General features: G+C 45.3%; 1 protein-coding gene across 1 annotated transcript in view; it reads right to left on the bottom strand.

The window, feature by feature from the left end:
• Positions 1-24,365, bottom strand: part of TFRC (transferrin receptor) — a 661,121-nt gene that overhangs the window by 474,786 nt on the left and 161,970 nt on the right. The window contains exon 10 of the mRNA XM_044070291.1: positions 36-211. Coding sequence (XP_043926226.1) covers positions 36-211 — 176 coding nt within the window. The remainder of the gene's footprint in view (positions 1-35; positions 212-24,365) is intronic.

Here is a 24,365-nt window from a genome sequence, read left to right as displayed (position 1 = left end):
TTCTCTACAATCAATACTAAGGTAAATAGTATTACCTGCATCAACAAAGCCATTCAGGACGCCAAAAACGTTAAAGATCTTCCTTTCTTCATTTACGTTATTCACTTCCAACTTTACAGTCCTCATTTCTGCAGAACTGTTTCCCATGCGGTAAATTATGCCACTCAGAGATCCCCTCCAAGCCACAGGGCATTCAGGTCCGCCAATTCCACTGTAAGAGACAGTAAAAGCTTTACCTACTTCACTAGACAAAAGGTTGCATTAAAGAGGAGTCCTCAACCCCCCTCTTCTGAAGGAATAAATTCAACAGGTGATCATTTCGTACATTATGGAATGAAGTGGTGAATAGATGAAACAGGACCACTTGTCTAGTAAAGATTTCTACTAATCTGCAAGAAAGTACAGTTGTGTACACCTACCATAAATGTAGATGTTAGAGTGTCTTCACTGTTGCAGTCATAACTGTAGGGTGCTCCTGCCGGCAGGCAGCCCGAGGTCTGCCAGAATCCCAAAGTCTGGGTCCGGCGTCGGCTGTACAAGCTAGTACCCTGACGTCAGTACGCTCTGGTACATAGTCCTCCGCCGACGCCATCTTCTCCAGCCTTTCTTGCCCTAGATGTCAGAAGTCCCCAATAAAACAAAAATGAATCCAATAAGGAAAAACAAATACACCACAAAAGAGAAAAAAAGGGATAGGGAGGGAAACATCGACTGCAACAGTGAAGACACTCGAACATAGGTGTACACAACTGTACTATGTTCTTAGTGTTTCACTGTTGCAGTCATAACTGTAGGGTGGAATCCCAAATCAGTGAAAAAGGGGAGGAGGCTTTAGACAGAAGGGGAGGCAAGAATACCCTGCAAAACAGCAGCGGCAAAGCCTGCCCTGGTCTTAGAATACAGAGGGAGATTGTAGTGCGATTGTAGTGCTTAGAAAAAGTAAGCACAGAACTCCAAGTGGCAGCTTCCAAGATATCCTTGGTAGGAACTCCTCTGAGGAAAGCTGTAGAAGTGGCAGCTGCTCTAGTAGAATGACTTCTAATGGTACCTGGAAACTGTTTCCCATGATGAGTGTAACAAAATCTGATTCCATAAGCAATCCATTTGGAAATATAGTCTGTTTAGAAATAGGTTTTCCAAGAGAACTGGAGGCAAAAGAAACAAACAATTGAGTAGACTTTCTGAACTCTTTAGTCTTGTCCATGTAAAATCGTAACTGCCTGTGTACATCCAATGAATGCAAAATCCTCTCCTTTATTTTGAGGATTAGGAAAGAAAGTAGGAAGGTGAATTGTCTGATTTAAAGCCACTTTCGAAATCACCTTAGGCATGAAAGTAGGATTGGTCCTCAAGGATACTCTGTCCTGATGGAAAATAAGGTATGGTTCCACAGCCATGAGAGCCTGCAACTGAGACCCTTCTGGCAGAAGTCAATGCCAATAAAAGAGCAGTCTTCCAAGATAAAAACTTAATATCTGAAGATGCAGCAGGCTCAAAAGGAGGCAAAGTAAGCGTTTCTAAAACATAATTAAGATCCCAGGCAGGAACAGGAGGGGTCCTGGGAGGTCGTAAATTTTTAGCCCCTCAAGAATTGTCTCAAAGGATGAGAAAAAACAGGAGGGTCAGAATTGAAATAAGCAGAAATAGCAGAAGCATGAATCTTAATGGAAGAAAAGGAGAGTCCTTTAGATAAAAGATCCGAAAGGTAAAGCAAAATAGGAGAGATCAGGTACCAGAGGATCCGAGCCTCTCTCCTGCATCCAAATACATTACCTCTTCCATTTAGAGGCATAGGATTTCCTAGTGCTAGGCCGTCTAGCCTCCAGAAGAACATCCAAAACTTGTTTGGGAAGACTAGAGGAAATCAAACTCCTTTGAAGAGCCAAGCTGCCAGGCAAAGGGTCTTGAGATTGGAATGTAGTAACTGACCCTGATGCTGGGACAGGAGAGAAGGGTTCAGAGGGAGAATCCAAGGAGGCTCCAAGAACAGGTGCTTTAAAGTTGGATACCAAAACTGTAGAGGCCAATTTGGAGCAATCAAGATGAGGAACTTGGGGCTTGTCCTGTTTTATCTTCAGTAATACCAGAGGTAGCAGAGGAAGAGGAGGGAAGGCATATCCTGAAAGGCTTCTCCAGCTGAAGGACAGGGCATCCACTTTCCAAACTGTTTTGTGGAAGGACCTGGTGCAAAAGCGAGGCAGCTGGTGATTGAGATGGGATGCAAACAGATCTGGGGACATCCCCAAACTGCAGTAATCCTGTTGAATAAGTTGGTGTCTAGCATCCATTCGTGAGGATCTGAAAGGTTTCTGCTCAGGCCGTCTAAGATTCTGTTCCCCTGGAATGAATTGAGCCTGGAGATGTAGATTCAAATTTAGAGCAGTGTCCCATAAGGCCATAGCTAGTCTGCAAAGGGGGTACGAATGAGAACCCCCTTGCTTGTTGATGTACCACATGACCGTGGTGTTGTCGGTGCGAATTAGCAGAGGTCCTGGTTGCAAAAGGTTCTTGAAGGCTAGAAGAGCATTTTGAACTGCTAACATTTCCTTCAGATTGATGTGCCAGTGAAGATGGTCCTTTGTCCAGGTTCCCTGCTGGCAATTGTCTAGAAAGTGTGCTCCCCAAGCATAATCCGAGGCGTCCGTGGTCAGGATTTGAGTAGGTTGAGGTAGACGAAAGGGCTTTCCTTCGTTTAAAACACATGCCCTGGACCACCAGAGGAACTCCCTCTGGAGACAGGGGATCAGAGGAATCAGAACATCCAGATTGTGGTAATGCTGTGACCATACACTTCCGATACCATTGGAGCTCTCATATGAAGCCTTGCATTTGGAATCAACAGAATGCAGGAAGCCATGTAGCTCAGAGTCTGCAGGAATTTCCTTGCAGTGAGCGGAGATTGAGTTGCCAGGGTGTTGAAAATAGAAGCCAGCTGAGTTTGTTTTTCTGGAGTGAGGAAGGCCCTTTGCAAGGTTGTATTTAAGAGGGCTCCCAAGAATACCATTTGTTGAGAAGGGATCAAATGTGACTGTGTTCACTGAGAATCCCAGTAGGAGGAGAAAACGTTGAACAAAGTCCAGATGTTGAAGTAGAAGATCTTTGCTGTCTGCCTGAATAAAGCAGTCGTCCAAGTAGGGGTAAATCTGGATCCCCTGAAGTCTGCAATAAGCCACTACTGGTGCCAGGCACTTGGTAAAGACTCTGGGCGCAGTAGATAAACCAAAGGGCAGTACAGAGAAATTGAAAGTGCCTCGAACCTGCCTTGAACCTGAGGAATTTCCTGCGTTCCTGCCTGATCCCAAGTCCAATGTCACCATCCAGGCGTCCTGAGATAGCATTGGAATTAGTTGCTGCAGAGTAAGCATCTTGAATTTTGGAATTTCCAAAAAGGTGTTTTAACACAGAAAGGTCCAGAATAGGTCTCCATGAGTTTTGTTTTCTTGGAACCAGAAAAGTACAGTTTTGTACCTACCATAAATGTAGATGTCCGAGAGGCATGCATCTGCAGTCCTTACAAATGGGTTGTCCTGTCGTCAGGCAGCCCTTCGGTCGGCCGGATTCCAAAGTCTGGGTCTGGCCTCGGCTGATGTCGCACTTCACCCGACGTCATAGCTGCAGTTCTTCGGGTATAAAGGTATCAGCAGACGCCATTTTCCTCTGTTTCTTGCCCCAGATGCCAGGTGCCCTCTAGGAAGGCTAAATTTGGATAATTGCAAAAGTTTCCAAATAAGAAAGAGCAAATAAAAATAAACATGTATATACATATATACAAACAAATACACCATAATAGATTCCCCCAGCTAGCTAGAAGATGGGCAAATACCCTAGGAGTACCTCAGAGGGGAAGGAGGGAGGGTAATCCTGACTGCAGATGCATGCCTCTCGGACATCTACATTTATGGTAGGTACAAAACTGTACTATGTCCTTCAAGGATGCATCTGCAGTCCTTACAAATGGGTAGAATACCATAGCCAAACTGGGGGAGGAGGAGTAATACGATTATGGTGTAGTTAAGATCCCTTGCAAAACAGCAGTGGCAAAACCTGCTCGGGATCTGGAGTATAAGGGTAGATTATAATGCTTGGCAAATGTATGCACGGAGCTCCAAGTAGCAGCCTCTAAAATGTCTTTGGTAGCCACTCCTCGTAAAAAAGCTGTGGTAGTGGCTGTAGCCCTTGTAGAGTGAGGTCTGATGTTTTCTGGAGTTTTCTTCCCATGGTAAGAGTAACAAAATCTAATGTAATTTCCTATCCACTTAGAGATTGTTTTGAAATAGCTTTTCCTTCCATTCCTGTTGCATATGCTACCAGTAGCTGGTCAGTTTTTCTATTGCTCTTAGTCCTGTCCAGGTAGTAACGCAATTGTCTATGTACATCCAAGGTATGTAACAGTCTTTCTCCCTTGTTCTGTGGGTTGGGAAAGAATGTAGGCAGGTGGATAGCTTGGTTTAAAGATACCCTGGAGACCACCTTTGGCATAAAAGTAGGATTAGTTCTCATGGACACTATCTTGATGGAAGATAAGGAAGGGCTGTACTGCCATTAATGCCTGTAGTTCAGAAACCCTTCTTGCTGAAGTGATTGCAAGCAGGAAAGCAGTTTTCCATAAGTATTGTAATTCTGCTGTTGCTGCTGGCTCGAAAGGAGGGAGTGTCAACTTTTCTAGCACAAAGTTCAAGTCCCATGCGGGCAATGGTGGCTTCCTAGGTGGCTTTACATTTTTAATTCCTCTCAGAAACTGCCTGAGCAGAGGATGTGAGAAGACTGGAGGGTCCAGGTTGTATTCTGCTGAAATAGCTGATGCATGAATCTTAATGGAATAGGACAGGCCATTGTGGAAGAGCTCTGTCAAGTATTCCAGGATGTTAGCTACGTTTACCAGTGACACATTTTCTCCTTTTGCTACACTCCAAATGAGATATCTTTTCCATTTTGCTGAATAATTTTTTCTTGTTGAGGGTCTGCGAGCCTCCAAGATAATGTCTTTAACCCTTTGAGATAAATCTGGGTTATTTGGTCTTATGCAATGTTCCAGGAAGCCAGCTGCAGTGTTTTTAGGTTTGGATGCAGGGTTTTGAAGTTGTTCTGTGTTAACAGTAAAGGAACTAGGGGCAGAGGCCATATTTGTTCCCGAGACATACTCCTCAGTAATGGGTACCAATGCTGCCTCGGCCAGTCTGGAGCTATCGGGATGATCCTTGGACGGTCTTCTTTGATCAATAGCACCTTGTGCATCAAAGGGAGAGGTGGGAATGCATATGCTGTCAGGTTTTTCCAAATGAAAGATAGGGAGTCCACCTTCCAAGCAAGTGGGTGGTATGCCCTCGTGCAGAATTTTTTCAATTGGTGGTTGTGTGGGGATGCAAATAAGTCTATTTCTGGTAGTCCCCATTTCCCTGTAATGGTTTTGAAGATGTCTGGATGCAGCATCCATTCGTGGGCATCCGTGGTAGTTCTGCTTAGGATGTCTGCTAGTATATTTTCTTTTCCTGGTACAAATATTGCTTGTAACTGAATGTTGAAGCTCAAGGCCACATTCCAGAGGTCCATTGCCATCCGGCATAGAGGGTATGAATGTGTGTCTCCCTGTTTGTTGATGTACCACATAACTGTGGTGTTGTCCGTCCTTATCAGCAATTGACCCTGTCTAAGAAATGGTCTGAATGTCTGAATTGCCAGTTTTACTGCCAGCATCTCTTTTTGATTTATGTGTAGGTGCAGCTGGTCTTGAGTCCATAAGCCTTGTATGCACTTGTCCAACATGTGTGCCCCCCAACCGAGGTCTGAGGTGTCCGTTGTGATGGTCTGGCTTGGTTGAGGTCTGTGGAAGGGCAGTCCTTTGATTGACAGGCCTGAGCCCACCATTGGAGTTCTTGCTTCAGGCATGGAATTATTGGAATTTGGGTTTCTAGGCTGTGCTTGTGCTGAGACCATAAATTCCTTAGGTACCACTGTAACTTTCTCATATGTAGTCTGGCATGTGGAATCAATATTATGCAGGATGCCATGTAACCCAGGGCTTGCAGGACTTTTCTTGCTGTTAGCTGGTTCTGCTTTGTTAATGCCATGAAGTAGAGAGGGAGGTGCTTCTGTTTTTCTACTGTTAGGAATGCCATTTGGTTTGGTGTGTCCAGCTCTGCACCCAAGAAGGTTATCCTTTGGGATGGCATCAGCCTTGACTTTATATTGACTGTGTATCCCAGGGCTTGCAGTAGATGAATGACCTTTCAAATCTTTTGTTAATTTGTTTTTGTTGTCCGCTTGTAACAGGCAGTCGTCCAGGTAAGGGTAAATTTGAATTCCCTGAAGCCTGCAATGAGCCATTACTGATGCCAGGCATTTCGTGAATACTCTGGGCGCAGTAGATAAGCCAAAGGGCAATGCTGAGAATTGATAATGCTCTGATCCTGCAAGAAATCTGAGGTATCTTCTGCAATTTGGTCGTATGGGGACGTGCAGGTATGCCTCCTTGAGATCTAGAGTTACCAGCCAAGACTCCTTGCCCAGCATGGGAAGAAGCTGCTGTAGGGTCAGCATTTTGAATTTTGGAACAATGAGGTATGTGTTTAGAGCTGACAGGTCTAGAATAGGTCTCCATTGGTTTTCTTTTCTTGGTACCAGGAAGAGTCTGGAGTAAAATCCTTGCCCGTTCCATAGACAGTACCCTTTCTATAGCTCTCATCCTTAGTAAGTGATTTATTTGTTGTAGAGCTTCTGTTTTCTGATTTGGAGGTAGGTTTGGCATTCCTCTTCCTTGGTAGAGTATGGAAGTGAAACCTGTAACCTTGGTCTATTGTCTGTAAAATCCATTTGTCTCCTGTGATGTAGTGCCAGTTTACTGAAAATAAGGCTAGCTTTCCGCCTAAGGGTGCTTCTAGTTGTTCCCTGGTAGGCGGTGCCAGAGCCAAGTCACTATGATTGTCCTGTGGAAGTGGTGGTGGCTGGATCTGTGGCAGTACCTCGCTGGTTGTTAGCCTGCCATTGACATCCCCTGTAGGCACCTCTGGATTGACCCCTGCCTCTTGAGCGCCTATTCCTGCCTCTCTGGGCTCTGGAGGTGTCTGGAAAGGACCAATTCTTGGAAGGCCAGTTCCTACTAAACCTTGGAGGCTGGACCTGCAAGAAATCCTTGACTGTCTGGACAGATTTTGCTTTCTCTTCCACCTTCTTCAGCACCTGCTGTGCCGGGGAGCCAAACAAATTGAGCTTATCCATAGGAGCATTTAGGAGCTTTGATTTAACATGGTCTGGTAAAGACTGCTCTTTTAACCATGCATGTCTTCTGATCACTGTACCAGTCATAGCTGATCTAAAAGAAGCCTCCAGTGCATCATAGCCGCATTTTAAGGAATGATTACTGACCTGCTGAATGTTATGTACCATTTCCTGAACAGATTTTGTCTAATGGTTCAGAGGACAGTTTTTTAGTTAACTGATCTAACAAATTCCTGATACTGAATCATGTGGAATTGACAGTTTAAGGCCCTAGCTGAAAGAGTAGCAGAAGTGTAAACTTTACCCCATCTCTCCAAGGCTCTAGATTCCCTTTCAGAGGGGAGGGGGTTTTTGGCAGAGGTAGCTGCTACAGCCTTGGGTCCCTGGGAGATAGTTTCAGGATCTGCAAAAGGAGCCTTATACAAATGATGATGTGTGTCCGAAACCCTGTAGTACCTATCAGGCTTAGCAAGGGCCGGAGGAAGAGAATCAGGAGCAGTACAAGCATCATTAAATGCATCATCCACAACAGTAAGTACTGGAGGAATGGCTAAAGGCCTATGCTGTGGCAAATGCAAAAAAGTTCTAAGCCTTTTCCTAGAGTCTGAAAAATCCTGGCCCTGCAATTGAAATTGTTCCCTCATAGCATGCAAGGTTTCCCCAAAGGAAAATTCCTCAGGCGGAGAGGCAGAAGGAATGGACTCTTCTGCATCAGAGTCCTCATAAGGAGAAAAGGGGCCCTCTGGAGGATTTGTATTATCTGAATCATCAGAGGAGTCATCTGAAGAAACTGGCTCAGGGGGCTCTGCTCTAGGCCTCTTCTCTGGAGGTGGGTGAGAGGCCCTGTCTGGGTGGTGTTGGGATCCCTGGATCAAAGAAATGAGATCCTCTGCTAGACTAAGCATTTGAGAACTAGAGCTAGGCCTGTGAGAGGGGGTCTTAGCAGGTACAGTTTTGGTAGATTTTGCTTCTTTAGCCCTGGCAAAAGCCTTAATAGACATGGATGCAGGGGGCCTAGCAGCTCCACGTGCAGGAGTAGAAATATCTAAAGGAATAGTATCAGATAAATCCTGTGAACCTGCAAGAGCAGGTGGGATTTCAGTAGCAGATTCAGCCATGCTGGATGAGGCCTCGGTAGGAGGTGAGCTTCGCGGTTGGCTTAACCGCGGTTTCGGCCGAAACCGAAAGAGTGGAAATCTTTGAGGTATTGTTTCCCACAAGTTACAGTTATTCACTTTTTCTGACATCGGCTGAGGCAAGAAAGAGTCCCCAATGGGGTACTTGGCTTTTTAGAAGTCTTCGGTAGTAGTAATCCCTGGTTCTGACCGACCGGCACTTGCGAACAGCTTCTGCTTCGGGCGCCACGCGGCAAGAAAGACCGAGGAAAATGGCGTCTGCTGATACCTTTATACCCGAAGAACTGCAGCTATGACGTTGGGTGAAGTGCGACATCAGCAGAGGCCAGACCCAGACTTTGGAATCCGGCCGACCGAAGGGCTGCCTGACGATAGGACAACCCATTTGTAAGGACTGCAGATGCATCCTTGAAGGACATCAGCCTTGAATAAAAACCTTTTCCCATATCAGAGAGGAACCGGCTCTATGGCTCTCATGGCCAGAAGAGCATCCACTTGATTTAAGGCCTCTGACCATTGATGTTTTGGCAGATCTGGCCAACCGTAAGCCCTTGGCAGAGTATGAAAGTGGAATTTGTAACCTTTTAAAATCACGTCCAATACCCATCTGTCCTGGGTAATACGAGTCCAATTTCTGTAAAGAGAGACAGTTTTCCTCCGAGAGGGGCATCCAGGTGGAGGGGTCCTGCAGCCCAACTTAGAGAGTCATTGAGTTGCTTTCTTTGAGATTGGGATCCGTCTTCTCCCCTTCTAGGTGAAGCAGTCCATTGTCTAGATCTGCAAGAGGCCTGACCTTGACCACAACCTCTGGAGCGTCTATATCTTCCCCTTTGAGGCCTGTCAGACGTGGGAAAGGACCAATTTTTTGAGGGCCAATTCCTGGAAAATCTAGGAGGCTGAACTTGCAAGAAATCTTTTACAGTCTGCATAGATTTTGCCTTTTCTTCCATCTTAACTTCCTCAGCCTTAGATCCAAAAAGAACATCATGCTGAACAGGGGCATCTAACAACTTAGCCTTAACCTGTTCAGGTAAACTTTGTTCACGAAGCCAGGCATGTCTCCTGATAACAGTACCAGAGGCTGCAGCCCTGCAAGAAGCATCTAAAGCATCAAACCCACAATGTAAACTATGTTTGTTCACTTGTTCAGTAGCATGCAAAACATCCTGAAGTTCCTTATCCTCTGCACATGCAGGAAGGGAAGCAAGCTTTTGCTTTAAAACAGACAAAAGAAATTGCTGATACTTAAACATATGAAACTGGCAATTTAAAGCCCTTACAGACAGGGTAGCAGAAGTATATACCTTTTTTCCCCACCTGTCTAAAGCACGAGAATCCTTCAGAGGGAATAGGATTCTTAGAAGAAGCAACCTTAGCAGCCTTAGAGCCCTGAGAAATAGTTTCAGGATCCGGAGAAGGGTTCTTAAAAATAAATAAGAATCAGGAACCCTATAAAATCTATCAGGCTTAGAAGGAGCAGGAGGCATGGAATCAGGATTCAAATTAGCCTCAGAAAAGGCATCTACAATGTCCAAAACAGGAGGGATAGCTAAAGGCCTATGCTGAGGAAGAAGAAATTCTCTAAGCCTCTTCTTGGAAGCAGAATACTCCTGACCTTCCCAATGAAAATGTTCCCTCATCTCATGCAAGGTTTCCCCAAAAGAGAAATCTTCAGGCGGAGAGGCAGAGGGTAAGGAATCCTCAGCATCCGAATCCTCATAAGGAGGAAAAGAATAGTCCTGATCTGAGGAAGAGACAGAAGATGCAGAAGCCTGGTCAGAGGAATCCAGAGGAACATCCTGTTGAGGCCTTTTCTCAGGAGGGGGATGAGAACCCCTAATCATTGTAAGTAAATCTTCAGCCATCTTTAATAATTGCTTCTGTGTCCTGGGAGTAGATTCAGAAGCAGCTTGAGCAGGAACTTTAGACTTAACAGGAGTCTTTGTCTTTGCCTTTGAAATAGTAATGCGAGTAGGCCTGAAAACCCCCTCAGAAGCCGGTACCTGCACAGCGGTTCTGGACCCATCTGAGGGAGCGACGTCCGAAGGTCCTGCAGCAGTTGAAATAGTAGGCCTTGATGGCTCCCCATGGGAGTCCGTATCGGCCATCGGTTCAGAAGTGGCGGGCGACAGGGGCTGCAAAAGCGCCTCACTGACGACAGCCGAACGGACGCTGGCTCCAGCTGCAACGAGTCCTGTTTGGACCTCGGAGGCCTGTCTTTGTGCTTCTTTTGAATTCCGGTAGTGTCCGACGACATTCTATAATTGAAGCGCCTGCCAAAATAATTTAGAGCCCAATCGTACCTGCGCTTGACAGTACGAGAGTTGAACCTGGCACAGAACCGACAAGAAACGTCGTGGTCAGGGCCTAAGCAAGGTAGACAGAGTGGAAATCTTTATGAGGTATTTGTTTCCCACACGTTATACAATTAACTTTTTCTGACATCGGAGGAAAAAGAAAAAGATTCCCCAACGGGGTACTTAGCTTTGAGAAGAGAAGCAAGAACTTCGGACCGACAACAACAGAATACGCTGTTCGAAAATCGCCAACCAACGACTTGCGAGCTGCTTTCCACCGCACGGCAAGTAAGACTGGAGAAGATGGCGTCGGCTGAGGACTATGTACCAGAGCGTACTGACGTCAGGGTACTAGCTTGTACAGCCGACGCCGGACCCAGACTTTGGGATTCTGGCTGACCTCGGGCTGCCTGCTGGCAGGAGCACCCTACAGTTATGACTGCAACAGTGAAACACGAAGAACATCTGCCTTTTCTACAAAGACTGTGGCAAGACAGTCAACAGTAATGCAGTTAATTAAAAAAGGACTTTAATACATCACAACACGAAGATTTTAACCTTGGTGATGAGGGGGGGGGCTTAGTCTTCAGAACCCAGAGCATTAGTACAAAGACGTTAAAACACAACCCCCACCCCATGGTCAACTGGTGCCAATTATGCCCTAGTAGTGCTTTGGTTCAGGAAGTGGTCAAAAGGACCAGAGCACAATGATCATTTCTTTAGATTAGCACGATTAGCACTGCCTTAAGAGACAGGAATTAACCCCTCCCCCAACAAAGCAATTACTTGAAAGGAAAGAAGAAAGCTCTGTGTATAAAATGCTTCAAAACAAGTTACTGATACAGCACACAAATAAGCCACTTTCCTGACACTGTGGTGCAGTAAATACAATTCTAAATGCACAAATGCATAACCAAGGAAACTGGGCAAAAACAGACACCCAACTACTTGCATTACCCGGGTGTCTAACAATCTGCAACATACATGTAACGTTTTAAGGCAGAAAACCCCAGACCACATTTTCCTGCTCAAGTCAAGCAGGAACACACATTTACAAATCAACTAAGGTGCTGTAATAAATATACACTTACTCCCAAACAAGGATGTTTGGAAGCACAATGGATGTAAAATCAAAAAAATCGAACTTAGACAAATCAGTCCATTAATTTACGTGCTATTACATAGCATCAGCATAGACTAGACTAGTTTGTTTATGCTTCAAAATTCATAGCTTCACATCTGTCTAGATTTTTGCCTCATTTTGGTCTGTTCCTAAAAAGATCTGTGGTATTCCAGCAAATCATTGAGCAATGAAGTCACTAAATGACATGCAAAGCTTGATTTCACACCCTTCAAAAAAACATGCTAATGCAGAATCTGTTCTAGCAATATTTAAAATGTGTCCCCCATTTTGGTTCTTTGTCCCCATTATGTCTTTGTCCAAATTTCTTAAGCTTGGAGGCTACGAGGTATGGTATGGCTTTGCAAAGTCATCGGACTCTGGAAGAAAGATGCCAAAACAATGGAAAAGCTAACAGTCCACAATAAGCTCGATTCCTAACTGGTCAGACAAAGTGGCTGTGATCAGTCGATTCCTAACTGGTCAGACAAAGTGGCTGTGATCAGTCGATGCTTGGTGGGAGCTATGGAGCCAAATCGAAGGAAACACCAGGAACCCCCTGCAGTCTCAGGTGAATTTCCATTAATGGCATGCACATTGTGAACACTGGGGGGGCTGTGGTGAGACCAAAGGGCAGGGTCCTGAACTGGCAATGATTAGCCCCCATGTCAAAGCAAAGGGGTCTCCTGGAGCACCTGTTTTTATCCTGGAGATCCACTGAGCACATCCACTAGTCCTTGTGCAGAAGAGGCACAATGGATTGGCCAGTGACCATCTAGAACTTGGACTTCTTGGAGAGATTTAATTTGCTTAGATCCACAATTGGATGTAGTTTCCCACCTTCTTTGGTCCCCAAAAAGAAGCCACAGTTAAGTTTCATTGTCCTGGAGGGGGGGCTCTCTGGTGTCTTCTGAAGAAGCAGCACTTTACTGGGCTAATTCTCTGATGGGGTGGCACACCGGAGAGGAGCTTCCAGACTGGAAAGTCTGGCTGGGTAAAAGGAAGGAAATAGCCCCTGGAAATAATGTTTAGCACCCAGTGATCTCTTGTAATGCTTGCCCACGCCAAACGGTGCAGTGGCAAACAACCAGACAGTCTCCAGGGCAGTAGTCAGTAGAACTGACAGGGCTTCAGAGAAGGGTTCTCTGGAGCCCTAATTTTCCAGACACCCTCTGCCTCTAGTGCGTCTGCCACTGAAACCTCTCCCCTGACCTCTACAAGTGGGCTCGTCCTGAAAAGAACAGACTTCTGAAACTATTTCCTAGTCCCTTGTTGGGTTTAGAAAAGGACCGCTGAGAAACTAGAAAATTATTCCCACAGCAGACATGGTATTGCCTTCCTGGTCACTGTGGAGGAGTTTCTTTAACTGAAGGACCAAAGAGTAAATCCACAGGGGACACTGGTGAAGGATGCCTTAAAGGACTCCACAAACCCAAAAAGGCGCAGCCAGACGTGACTGCCAATGGCAATGCCTGTACCAGCTGATCAAGATGGGCCTTCAGCATTGGAAATGAGCCTCATTGAAGAATTTGACAAGGACACAAGAGTAGATGGCTTAGGGGACACCTAAGTCCCCAGCAGGCAACGGGAAATGGTGAGTTCCTTTACTGGAGGCAGGTGCTCTAAGCACCCACAGACCAAAGGTAGCTGATGCAAAGACCCACTTTCTGCATCTGTCAATTGTCAGTGGTTCTCACTTGGAGGATGGACAGTTGTATTCTGCTCCGCCAGCTCCTTTTTGGGACCCATCAGCTACCACAGCATTGACCAGTACCCCATTTGACCAAAACTGCCCATCATTGGTAGGGCTGAGAAACTTCTGCTCTTTTTGAAACTGGCTCCACAGTATCTGGCTCCTTCCATGCCCTGCTAATTATAAAAATCTACCAGCAGTCAGCAGGGGGTAGTTGTCCCATCCAGAGCACCTTCAGAAATGTGAACTAGAGGACAGGGGCTGGGGAGACCATCCGCCCTTCAATTTAAGCATCTCCAACATGTCCCCAAAAGGAGACCTAGTCAGAGATCTAGGGACCCGTCCCGTTCAAGGTCTGCATCCTGTCCCCTTCAAGGTCTGCATCCTCAATGAGAGTGACAGAACGGAGTCCAGGTGCCTCCACTTGTACAATCTCTTCTGAGGCGGCACCTCAGGGGGAGCTCTGAGGAGGAAGAGTGGGAAACCCCAAGTGGGGCAATTCACTCCTGAAGCCAGGATAGAGAGTGCTGACCAGGAGCAGGAAGGACCAGTCTTGGGGGTGGAAAGGATCCTGGGCCACAGGGGAAGAAGCTCTGCCAGAGAAAGCCCTCCACTACCTGACAGAGGAAGGGCTGGATGATGCCCATCCCCCATTCCCGATGGACAAGTCCACCTGAGGAGAGGGAAGAATGGCACCACCTCTAGTCCCCCAGACAATACCAGCCCTGAGCTGTCGAGTCAAAGCATGGAAAGGGAGCATCTGGTCTGAAAAGACTGCACCAGAAACCTCACCCAAGGACTCCAGGGAGACTGTTCTGGCCAGGGGACCCAATCTGCGCTGTGGGAGGAAGAGCAGAACCAGTCGGACAGGGTAGAGACAAAATGGGCTCACTGGATCCCGTCACCTGCTCATCGAGTTCCAGGGCCTGGAAGTCTGAAACGCTGCAAGTTGAATGAGAAGTGGAGGAGGGGAAAGGCTCAGTGCCATATGGGCAGGGGACACCAGCAGCCCCAACTCAAGTCAAGCTTTCAAAAAAGACATCATACTGTCCATGTAGGAATGGAGCTTGCTTCCTGGAAGACCTAGAAGAGGCAGATTTCCTAGCTGGGGACACATGCCTGGACCCCAAAGATCTCCTACATCTCTCAGGAGATTAGCATTGGTGCCTGGGAACTGCAAAAGGCTGTCCCAGGCCAAAACCCGAAGGGAAGTCCTCAAGAACAATGGTGGGATCCGACAAGGATCCCAGATGCGCGCACCACGGATCCAAGCAAATAGATCCCAAACGTCTTGGATCCATGGAAGGTCTACACTTTGCTGGATCCCAAGGCCACTATCCGGAGACCGTAGATACAAAGCCCTCTAAAGGGAGGCCTTGGAACCGGGGTGGATTCGCAGGACCTAGGATCAGAGTCTTTTCTGACTCTGAAGACTGGGGTCAGACCAGAGGATCCAGGATCCGACAGCCTAGGCTTTTTGAAGGAAGAGACCCCAGAACAGAGGGAGTCTGCTTCTTGTGGTCACAGGCCCAATCAGAAATTGGGTCAGCTGACCCCCCCCCCCCGGGCCAAACCTTTCAACAACTTGCTGCGGCACTTTACCAAAACCCTGGGGTTGAATGTGGCACAAGTGCTCAGCCTCCAGATGGTTGGCATCCCTAACAATACAGGCATTTCTCGTGAAAGTCGACATGGGAATCTGAGCACATGACAAACTCTTGAAACCACATGGTCTCATACATTTCAATACCAAAACTTAAAACGGCATGCAAAAACACCAGAGAAGGACAACTGTTAGCATAAAGAACCACCACTATTAAATTTACGTCTTTCGGCTTTTCCTGGTTAGGGGTCACCACAGTGGAACTCCGGTCCGCTAATGATTGGTAGATTTTTACGTGCAGAGTTACCAGCCCTGATGCACAACCTTCAACGAAGGTACGCCCATTCACGCGTGTCTCCACGCAGAAGACGCTCTAGTTGAGAATTGAACCTGACAGTGTCTTACTGAGGCGACAATACAACTACTAAACTAGAAAAGGTTTACAACAAAGAACACTATGAAACACCCACTAAAAAGGGATATTTTATAATATTACATATACATGTCTATATATAAAATCTCACACTGGTGCAAAAGGCTAAACGACAAAACTACAAACGGGAGGGGAGGAACACTAAGCTTAAGCTCCAGAAAATGGCCAAGAAACTAGGCAACTATAAGAATATACAAAGAAATACAGCAGATAAAGGGTAAGTACTTACCCCTTAACGGGACATGAGCCCAGGAAATCACATCTGAAGCTGGACAGCAGCAAATGAGATCTGAGGAGTTAGCGAGCAGCAAGGGATTATGGGAGTGGGAGGATCTACAGCCTAGGATCTGTCGGATAAGTTGCCGGCTTGGATCCGATGTCTGATTCTAGGAATAGTAACATGGATAACATCAGATCTTGGAAATGTGTGCAAACCACTAAAAAGTGGTTTGCATTTGAATTTCGATTAATGGTACAGTGGGGAGAAACGCACATTTTCTAGTTCCTATTGAAATATTCATGTGTAAAGCACTGCAATATCCAACTTAACAGGCTGAAAGTTAAGTATAGTTTATGACTAGACTAGCAAAAGTGACAAGGAAAGTAGTTAGGAACACTAAAAACTAAAGTTAAGTACTTGACCATAATGTTAGTTCCATCTGGTCAGATTTTTGTCCACTTCAAACCCATGGGTTGTCAGAGCAAACCTCAGCACCAATCTCCAAGCTTAATGGAACCAGAGCTTGGACTCCTCCCCTACCCACAATTTCCTAGGCTATACCCTCAAATCCTTAGAAGATGCCCCTACTAGCCTGAAAAATATATTGAGGAAACTAATTTACAAGATAAGGATACAACCTTGGTGATGTTAACTGGTTGAGGAGTTGTAGTCTGGTATGACTGCACAGACAGTAAATCCACTCAAGCATCTTGAAGCAGTGTGACAATTGACTATTTGTCCATTCAAACCTATGGGACAGAATCAATCTGGGTAGTATCAAAGGAGGACATTCCTAAGTATGGTGGAGCATTACCTGGATTCAGTATCGAACTTGGAGACAAAGGTGTGCATCATTGAAAAAGTTGTTGCAGCACAGACAATGAATAATCCTATGTTGAAAGCTGTTAAAGTAGAGACTGCTCTGGTTGAATTCAGTGTATGCAAATGGAATACTATCAGATAGCCATTTGGGCAGTCACTTTGGAAACCAACTTTCCCAGCTCTGGTATGGCCAATTAAAACAGCTGGTCATACCTTCTAAAATCTTCTTCTGTGGATACAGAATTGGAGTGGTCCTTGAACATCTAACATGCGTGGCAAGTATTCTCCTTCGAGTACTTTGGCAAGAAAAAGGAAGATGTACAGACTAGTTTAACATTAGATTTGGATACCACCTTCAGAAAAAAAAGTCAGCTGAGAGAAATCATCCTTGTGAAAAACTAGGAAAAGGGACTTTGGAAAGAGACCTTGTACTTGAGATCTAGCGGAGGTTACAGCACCCAGGAAAATGTTACCCATGTGAGAAATTTCAAGTCTGTAGTGGAAGTTGGCTCAAAGGGAGACTGGGTTGAAGCTTGTATCATGTCCCATGGAGGAAATGGATTCTCTAATAGGTCTTAGCAGAAAAGTACCTTTGAGGAAGGTTTGAGATTTCAGAGTTGACATGACATCATATCCAATATGGAAATTACAGCCAACTGTACTCAACAGTAGTAAAATTGGACCCTCTGTCATAAATGTCAGACAAATTCAAGTATGGAAGATGCTGAAAAGGGGTCTAGACCTTTGGAATAGGCCCCCATTGAGAATTTCTATTTACTGCTTTAAATTTTCCAAGTCAACAGTTTCTACGAGAAAATACTGACTATTGCTGGGGGGAGCCTTGCATCTTTGGTATAGTTAGAATTGAAGAAACCATGTGGCTGTTTGTCTGTGGGTAAACCAGAGGACCTTGGGATGTGCATTGCTATCAGAAAGCACTGTAGACATTACCCATTGCCAAACCCCATGGCCTCTTGAGGGAGGACAAGTTCAGGTTCCTCTCCATATCAGTTTTGTCCATCTGTACTGAGGTCACATCTTTGGAGGAGGTTCTGAAATGTCTGCAATGCTAAGAGGATCTTTCACCTCCAAGATACATATGGGAAGGTTGGCCTCTATTGACAACAATGTGCCTTGGACCACTCTCCCTACCAAATGCCCCACCACCCCACACCATAAAAGGTATGTCCATGTTCACTTTTGCAGTCCGTATACAGCTCAGCAAGCTCCTGCTTGGTGCCCTGCAAAGTTCTACAGCAGCAGAGGAAGAGATTTGGAGTGATTAATCATTTTTCTGCATTTTCTTGCTGCCTTTAGCCAATTCTGCCTAAAACGCTGATTTTCTAGAGTTTGTGATTTAAAAAGCTTGTTTCAGCTACATATTGTACTTATTTTACTGCATGCACTTTAACAAAGTCGTTTTTAAATTACCTATTGTAGGCTACACACTAAGTGCAATAGCCATTTGTGCATTTAAAGTGTTTTGATTGTATGCTTTATTTTCTGAAAAAAAACAAGAAAAAATATACATGTTTTCCTGCCTTTCTAAGCTAGTATAGTCCAGTTTTCAGGTTAGTGCTGAATTCAGGGCCGTTACAAGTTTGTTTGCCCATACCTTACTTGGATAGAAGGAAATTTATCTGCTCATTGCGAGAAAGGAAGCTTTGAGCAGCCTGTCACTGCAGGAGTGGTTTCAGCCCAGAAATTACTTTGTCCATTTTGGGCTAATTTCCATCTTTCATTTCCCTGCTACAAAACTCACATTTGCAAAGTTTTGTGCATTGGGCAGGTAGGGTATAACTATTCCCGGCTCCACAAAGTCTACTCTTCAATTTTTCCCTTGGAACTAGACAAACTTTCAACTTAAGCACTCAAACCATTCACTTTTCATACCAGCACTTGCTCAAAACTCATAACAAGCTCTAAAATCTTAGCATTAGACCCCCCCATGCTGTAGAGAAGGCATTAGCAACCAGCCAATCAGTTTACTGTACCTATTCAGGCATGTCCCAAAGGGCAGTTTCAGGTATACTCTCCAGTCCAACTGGCGAATCTGGCCATTGAGGCAATGTTACAATTCACTAGGCTGAACAAGGTTACTGTTAGCTGCCTGTCGGGTGCCAGGATCCGCCACATAATACAAGCACTCAGGTCACTCCAGAGTACAAATATGACTTGTATGACCCATGTTGGTGTGAATGACCTGAGCCATACTTCCCTGGACTACAAGGAGACATGGAGCTCTCTGATAACGTAGCCCAAGCCAATATGACCCCAAATAGCATCCTGCTCAAGAATGATACCACGGTAGAGAGAAAAAAATCTAATTTCAACAATTGGCTAAGCTTCTGGTGTCAAAGGGGATCCTGTGTGTCAGCCCGAGATGACATGCTCGACAAGCCAAGCTGCTTTGCTTCAGATGGCTTGCACCAGTCACCCTTAGGCTTTCAAATACTGGCCAAGGCTCTTGCCACCCCCGTAGTGCCTGTAGGCAAGGCTCAAGACAAACCCAACCACCATAAATGGCACAAGTAACAAACTGAAGGCAATGCTACTCAATGCCAAAAGCATAAACTTAAACATGCATGCACTCGAGACACTCTTCAGTATGGAGAAAATAGATATGTGCAGTAACAGAAACTTGGTTTAAGCCTCCAGAGTGCACCTCAGCACTACCAGGCTACAACGCATACCATACATTTCGGCCGCAAAACCCGGGTCAGAAATACAAAAGGCAGGGGAGTATTCATATTCATCAAGGATACCCACACCTCCTGGTTAGTGGCACAACATGATGCTTCAGAGATCATCCATGTGCAACAATGGGCAAAACTGCTATTCAAATTATAGCTTGCTACTGATCACCCCACCATGTCCCAGGAACTCCACTCTGTGGGAAACACTGGGAAACAAAGGTCCTACCAAACACCCTGAAATTGGGCGATTTCAATTACCCAAACATTAACTGGGAGAACTACTCAAGTACAAACTCCCTTGCCCAACATCTCCTAGAATTTATAAACTCAAATGCCCTGGATTAAATGGTCAACACCCCCACCAGAGGCGACAACATATTGGACCTGGTCATCACCAACATGGGGGACCAGTGTTCCACACTGGAGGTAAACCCCTCACTGGTTAGATCTGACCATAAACTAATCACTCGATATCCCCACACTGCCACCACCCCAAACAAATCACTGTGAAAAAAACTTTTCAAACGCAAACTTCATGTGACTCAAGACAGAGGTGGGAAGTTTCAAAGCCCCCATGCTAAAGGATAACTGTCCAAGCTGCAAAATCCTTTACCAATGCACACTACAGGCACCTACAAGAATGCATGGATCGTGCTACCCCAAACAAAACAAAGACTCACTCCTCCAAGAAAAGGAAACTAGTCTGGTGGACCCCCCGCCATAAACAAGCTATACAATAGGAGGAAACTAGTACAGAAAATAATAAAATCCCAAGGGAAGACCTCCCTGATCAGCATCAGCAAGAAACTATGTTCCCTCATAAAATAATCCAAGGCTAGCTTGGAAAGAAAAATTGCCATGGATTCCAAAGATAACCACAAGGCATTCATTAGCTATGACAAGAATCTAAGTGGCAATTCTCAGATCTGTTTGGAGTTGGTGCAGAATGGCACAAAATACACTGAACCGACATATTGCCAACATCCTGGCAGACAATGCAAATTTCACCCCCTCACCCCCAAAAGGGCCCATAACTATACAAGAATGCAGTGCCACTGAAATCAGTCAGGTTAACAGCCCTCTCCAAATCCAAAAACATAGCAATGGGACCGGTGTCCAAGGCTGTGTCCTACACGAGCTCAAAGATGAACTAACCCCTCACAGGCTACGTGCCCACAGAGTGGCGCACAGCAACAGCTATTCCACTCCACAAAGGTGGGGCCACAATGGACCCCAGGAACTATCACCCTATAAGCCTGACTAGCTTGGTCTGCAAGGCTATGGAGCGCATCATAGATCTCATTAACAAGCGACATTGGAAACCTCCAAACACTGGACCCTACCCAGTTCAGCTTTGTTAAGGGCCGATCATTCCTCCTAAACCTTGTGGACGTTGAGAAAGTTACCAAGGCTATAGGGAAAGGTGGTCCACACAGCCTACCTAGACCTTGCAAAGGCCTTAAACACCATTCCCCACTATTAGACAAGCTCACCAGCCTGAACATAAACCCCTATGTCATGAGATGGGTTGCCAACTGGCTCATGGACAGAACCCACATGGTAAGAGTTGCAGGAGCTAGGTCCGACTCTAAACCAGTTACAAGCGGCATTCCCCAGGGCTGTCCTAGGACCCCTCCTGGTCAGCATACACTTCAGAGGTACAGGCAAGCACAGGATGACTATGGCTGAAAGTTCATAGACTAGGGGCTATAATTGACTTTCCGGCTGACAACCTCCAAAAGGGTCTCACAGACATTCCTGGTGTCAAAACTATGGCCTCAAGCTAAATGCCATAAAGTGCATAGTCATCCCCTTTGGAAAAAACAAGGTACCCACAAACTACCACATAGGTGGTAGTCCCCTAAATACGGAAGATGTAATAAGGGATCTGGGGACCCAAGTAGCTTGTAACCTCTCCTTAGATAATCACATTGCCAAAGTGATTAGAAAATCCTTTTATGTGGCTCACCTAATCACAAAAGGGTTAGCATCCAGAGTGAAAGGTAACTGGGCCCCTCTATGCACCACTCAAACCCAGAGTACAAAGCCCCATTTGGGATGTATCTTACAAGACACCTTCAACAACTGGAAAGGCCACAGACGTACCTCACCAAGAGGATCAGTGGCCTCAAGCAGATGCCCTATGCAGCTCGAATGAAGAAACTCCAGCTGTACTCTGTTACATACCACCTACTCAGAGGTGATCTCTGCCTGACATACAAGACCATGTCCAATTGATGGACATGCTCCACCTAAAGAAAACCATATCCCCGAGCCACACGCTCCAGGGGTCTAAACCTCACCACAAAAATAAATAGGACGTGCTGGAGAGAGATAGATTCCTGTCAGAGACTTCTCATGCTCTGGAACAAGATTCCACTCTACATTAGGCAGAGCTCCTTGCTAACCCTCTTCAAGAGGGACCTTGACGAGTGGATGGGAAACACCCCAGGGGATTACTTCAATGGCTCTGCTGGACAGAGGCGCAGAGAACCAATCTAAGGGGATGGCGAAAGCCAAAAAAACAATGGAGGCTAACACTCGAAAATGTCACAAACAAGCAAAACAAGGTAGTACCAGTGGAGTAAAAACACGGCTCCTCTTCTTTTCACAGCTTTATTAGTGAGAATGTCACAGAACACCACAACAGCACGAAATTCCACAAAACAGCTCCAAAAACATGTGGGTATTTGTACACTAGAGGGAGTAATGAATTTGATTTTTTATACACGAATTTTATATGTTTAATTTATTGAATTTTAAATAAAAGGTTCTGTTATGAATTATTTATAGGGATGAAATGGAGTGGTAATGATAGTAAGGAATCAAAATGAAATGAGTTTGTTTTAACTTAATAATAAGAAGGCACTTTGAAGGTAGTAGTTTTAGTGGGATTGTGTCAGCAAAAATGTAATTAAGATTTTTTATTGTATTATGAGTTCCAATTACTCAATTAGTAAAAGTATTTAAGCTGAAGGGGAAGAGCAAGCATTATTCTTTTGCATCTGAGGAAGTGAGTCTAAACGAAAATGCAGGTGTGGAGACATAGCGTTTATGTTTTTGGAGCTGTTTTGTGGAATTTTGTGCTGTTGTGGTGTTCTGTGACATTCTCACTAATAAAGCTGTGAAAAGAGGAGCCGTGTTTTTACTCCACTGGTACTACCTTGTTTTGCTTGATGGCGAAAGCAAACACATTCTGGCTAGGCTTATAAATGCCTTTGGGCAGATAGCCTAGTACCTACCTATGAACTTATAATCCATCTAAACGACAGCCCTCAGGAGATTCCATTAGACCTATAAGATGTAGTACTAATCTAGCTGGTGGTGTTGGATGATGCAAGTACTTTGAGAGCTGTGAGACAGTGTCAGAACTTTGGACAGGGGAAGGCAGACTAAAATTTAATGTCTAGGTGGCATCCTAGGACTTCTCTGGAGTCAGCTGATATTTTGGCAGGTTTAGATATATTCAGATTTACAAGTAGCTGGAGTACTTGGCCCCAGTGCATGAATACAGAGATGCTTGCTGGAAGCTGTGAGGAGCCAATTTACAAGGTAGAGGAAGCCTTGGATCTTCATTATGCTCAGGTGTACAGCTATTACTACCACCATGAAATTTTAACTTGGGGGCTCTGGTCAGACTGAAAAGCAGCACTAGGAATTAAGGAATGGCTCCCAGCTGAAGTGAAGAAATCTCCTACAGTGATTTGCCATTGATACAATAGTAAACGCCCAGAGATCTATAAGGCACATCCAATAGGTCCTTCCCTCAGGAAAAGCAAAATAAACTTAACTGCAACCATCTGGAACTGTATCTTACAAACAGGTTTAGGTGACAGATCTGAGGTCCCGTCTTTGGTACTAAAAAGAACCTGGAGTAGACTCCAGACTGGTTGCTGGGGGCAGGGTGGATTACTCTTCAAGAAGCTTTGAAATTTCTATGGCTGCTAAACCTCACTGTCAGGCACTGGGGACTCATCTGTAATGGGAACAAAAGGGAATGTGTTCTTCGCACCCATTAATCTCATATGCGCTATGCTTGAGGGTGCAGAGAAACCCACCCCCCAGAAGTACCTCCAGACTGCAGTAGTCCGGTAACCATTTAAAAGTACTGAAAGGCTTCGAGAATTGACTGAAAGCCTGGATTATATGGGGCTGCCTCAGGTGTTCTGTCGCTTTGCGAGTCAAAAAACAGATTTGTGGAACCGCATCTTCCTAATATGGTTCCTACAGCAAGAGTTTTGCAGGGTAGAGAAATGCACTCCCACTGCAAAGACTTTGTTGACTTCTAGTGAGAATATCCTTGGACTTTGTCCAAACAAGGTCAAACAATCATATGAGGAATTGATAAAGGCAACTTAAATCCTTCAGCAAAGTCAGTCGCATCCAGGCATGACTATGCATGGTTATGCTGGTGCCTGCTGCTCTGGCAGTTTAATCTGCATTAGGGACAGATGAAGGGTGGAAAGCCGGAAGTCCACTGGTTTCTGAACATCTAAAGGTAACACTCCTGACAGTGACTTTGTTATCTCTTTAGTCAAGTCTCTTTGCAATCTTGTTAAATGAGACAGGTAGTTCAGCGATCCAAGGGCAAAAGTCAGAAGCTTATGTTCACTTCACAAATCTGTCCCATCACCCAAGACTCTAAGGGGATGAACAAACTAGTTTTTTTCCAGACAGCTTGCTCTGTGCTTGCCGCCAACACGACAGTATCCACAGGTGGATAGTTACTCCACTTCCTATCTGAAGGTACAGGCATCCAAAAAGTCTCAAGGTCTTGGGAAGTCCAACCCCCATTTCATCAATTCCATCTTCATGAATGGGACATCTTCAGAGTGGGGACCAAGGGAAACCCTCTCCATCCTTCAAGTCAGCATCTTCTGTGCAATATTAGTGAGGAGTCTATGTAATTCCATTTGCAAGTATTTTCTGGGGACACTTCTGCGGGTGCAGTAGAAGGGTCAGAATCTGACAGGGAGATAAAGCAGACTTCATTGGAAACCCTTGGTGATGAATGCTCCTGTAAAGCACGAACAGATGAAGCAGAGCTCAGACTGTATTTAGATGGAAACAAACTGGTTGAAGCTACCTTGTCTTTGGTATTTGTCAAAATCCCTTCAAAAGCCTTAAAGG

Source organism: Protopterus annectens, chromosome 4.part1, assembly GCF_019279795.1.
Source record: "Protopterus annectens isolate FY-2018-M chromosome 4.part1, PAN1.0, whole genome shotgun sequence".
Classification (NCBI taxonomy): domain Eukaryota; kingdom Metazoa; phylum Chordata; order Ceratodontiformes; family Protopteridae; genus Protopterus; species Protopterus annectens.
The sequence above is the reverse complement of the archived record's forward strand: the minus strand, read 5'-3'. Positions and strand labels throughout refer to the sequence as shown.